Source organism: Palaemon carinicauda, chromosome 14 (genome assembly GCF_036898095.1).
Source record: "Palaemon carinicauda isolate YSFRI2023 chromosome 14, ASM3689809v2, whole genome shotgun sequence".
In the NCBI taxonomy this organism is placed as follows: Eukaryota; Metazoa; Arthropoda; class Malacostraca; order Decapoda; family Palaemonidae; genus Palaemon; species Palaemon carinicauda.
The window spans coordinates 645001-647500 of NC_090738.1; the positions used below are offsets into that span (position 1 = coordinate 645001).

The 2500-nt window shown below is 33.3% G+C and overlaps 2 protein-coding genes across 4 annotated transcripts in view; one reads left to right on the forward strand and one right to left on the reverse strand.

The window, feature by feature from the left end:
* The window catches only part of LOC137653077 (leucine-rich repeats and immunoglobulin-like domains protein 1), a 431305-nt gene that overhangs the window by 152701 nt on the left and 276104 nt on the right, over positions 1 to 2500 (forward strand). The gene's annotated exons all lie outside the window — the stretch shown is intronic.
* Positions 629 to 997, reverse strand: LOC137653835 (uncharacterized). The gene has a single exon (XM_068387484.1). The coding sequence runs from the start codon at positions 995 to 997 to the stop codon at positions 629 to 631; it is 369 nt and encodes a 122-aa protein (XP_068243585.1).

Consider the following 2500-nt stretch of genomic DNA (forward strand, 5'->3'; position numbering starts at 1 on the left):
TTTCCATACATTATCTAAACATTATAATATACATTACCAGTAAATCCGTATTCATTACATTCAAAGTCACAGTTTATAATTCCATCTAATCTAAGTTTACAATAGTAATACATCAAAACATTGAGTTCTTATCCCGATAAATACAGTTTTAAGAAACTACTTATAAAGATACTCAAAGCTTTGTCATGTATGTCTTGGATACCCAGACCTCCTTCGCTTCTGTGAAGCTTTAGCGTAGATTGTTTGATTGTCTGATAACGACCATTCCAGATATACTGTAATACCACTTTGTTTATTCTTTTGCATACATGTATGGGAATAGGATACACATGCGACACATACCATAGTTTTGATAACACACAAGCATTAAAATATATATAGCTTTTTGGTGCACTGTTCAACGTGTTTAAGGATGTCTCAACATTATTTGCTATATTATCCCAGGTACTATTTAAACCTAATACATAATCATTCGAATAAACAATTCCTAAAATCTTTATAGAATCAACCACAACTTCCAGGTAATCAAGTGGCCATGTGGTTTTCCCTCGGAAGTTACCAACACCAATAATTTTGTACTTCTTGTTTCTATTTAGGACCGCTCCTGTAGCCTTTTCGTATTTCACAATTACTGACTCGGCTTCAACGATACAATTCTCTGTTTTATGATGTTTGTGTCATCAGCATATCCGACAACACCAACTGAAACTTGTCTAGGAAGTTTAATTGACTTTACTTTACTTTTCCTAATCAGCCTGTACAAAGGTTCTTGGTGAATAACATAAAGGATCATTGATAGAGGACATCCTTGTCTAACAGATCGTTCAACATTGATAGAATTACCCATTATATGATTTATACACATTCTGCTACATATACCAGTAAAAAGCATCTTTACCAGTGCAACAAAATTACCTCCGAAAGCAAATGCTGTCATCACCTTGAGTAGAAATTCTATATCCACTCTGTCGAATGCTTTATTCCAGTCAAGAGACATAATTGCACAATCCAGATTTTTCTCATTTGCAGAATATATGATGTCCCTAACAAGCAAGTTACAATTAACGATTGATCTATCTGGCACGGCACAGAATTGCCCTTGAGAAACTATTCTATCAATAAAATTTTTAATTTTGTTATTCAAAATCTTAGAAATGATTTTATAATCAACACAAAGAAGGCTTATAGGTCTCCAGTTCCTCAACCTTTCTCTCTCTTCTCCTTTGTGTACTAAAGAAATTATCCCGGCTGACTGGGATTTAGATAATGATAAATTCTCGAATTCATCTTTAACAACTTCATAAAATTCTTTTTTTGATAATATCCCAGCAATGTATGTAAAACTCAGCGGGTATCCCATCTACACCCGGATTCCGATTCAAATTCATTCATTTTGTAGCTATCCAGAGCTCCTCCAGAGTAACTTCCTTTTCGAGTAAATCATTATCGTTTTCATCTATCACCTTATCTATACTTGACAACAAATCGTCTTATTCTGTGGTATCTAAATCAATCTTTTGATATAATTTCCTATATTCAGTTGTTGCATAATGTAGAATGGCTTCAGTAGAATTTAAATGTTCTCCATTATCCGTCAACAGATTTTCCATTCTATTCTTAATGGCTCTTTCTTTCTGTTTCTTTATCAAATATGCTGACAGTTTCACGCCTTCATTACATTCCTCTAATTTTGCTCTCAACCTGATGCCTTCGACTTCCACCATTTTCAACTCTGTAATTTGATTCTTTAGATGATCAATTTTACCCTTATCAAAACCATCCATTTTGGAACATTCATTTTTAGTCTACTTTCAAAATAATTAATCAGTCCAAATCGTTCGTATTCATTCATCTTACCACACCTTTGGAAAAACTTTGCTATATTTACCTTGGCGTATTCCTCCCACCATAAACTAATGTTCTGAAATCTATTAATATTCCTAACAAGACCGAACCAAAAATCCTTAAACTGAAACTTTATTTTTTTCACCTTTCAATAGTGATGAATTCATCTTCCAAAATGGTACTCCGACCTTAATACTGGGATTTATGTTTAATCTCATTTTTATGGCAGTGATCAGAGAAGGAAACATGGACACACTACATTTTGTATTCTCTCATATAATCTAGCGACATAGAGTCTATCATGTCTAGCACCATAATTACCCCTAATAAAAGTAAATTCCACAAAATTATTAAATGAGAACCATGCATCTTTTAGGCCAATGTTTCTAACCAAGTTTTTCAAAGCTATAGATTTATTGTGGGGATTTGGATTAGTACAATCACGGTCACTAACCACACAATTCCAGTCACCACCATTTATAATGTCGAGATTTCCCTTCATGTAATAGAGAAGTTCGGTACCTATTAGGTCACCTCGTTCCCGTTTAAAATTACTACCAGATTGACCATATATATTGATTACTTGAAATTTAATATTTGGAATAAACTTAAACTTTTAATTCTATCATTCCAGTGCAATTTACACCTGTCTACC

What these genes read in the sequence shown, in the direction of transcription:
- LOC137653835 (XM_068387484.1), bottom strand. Translation starts at nt 997, where the DNA reads ATGTCTCTTGACTGGAATAAAGCATTCGACAGAGTGGATATAGAATTT.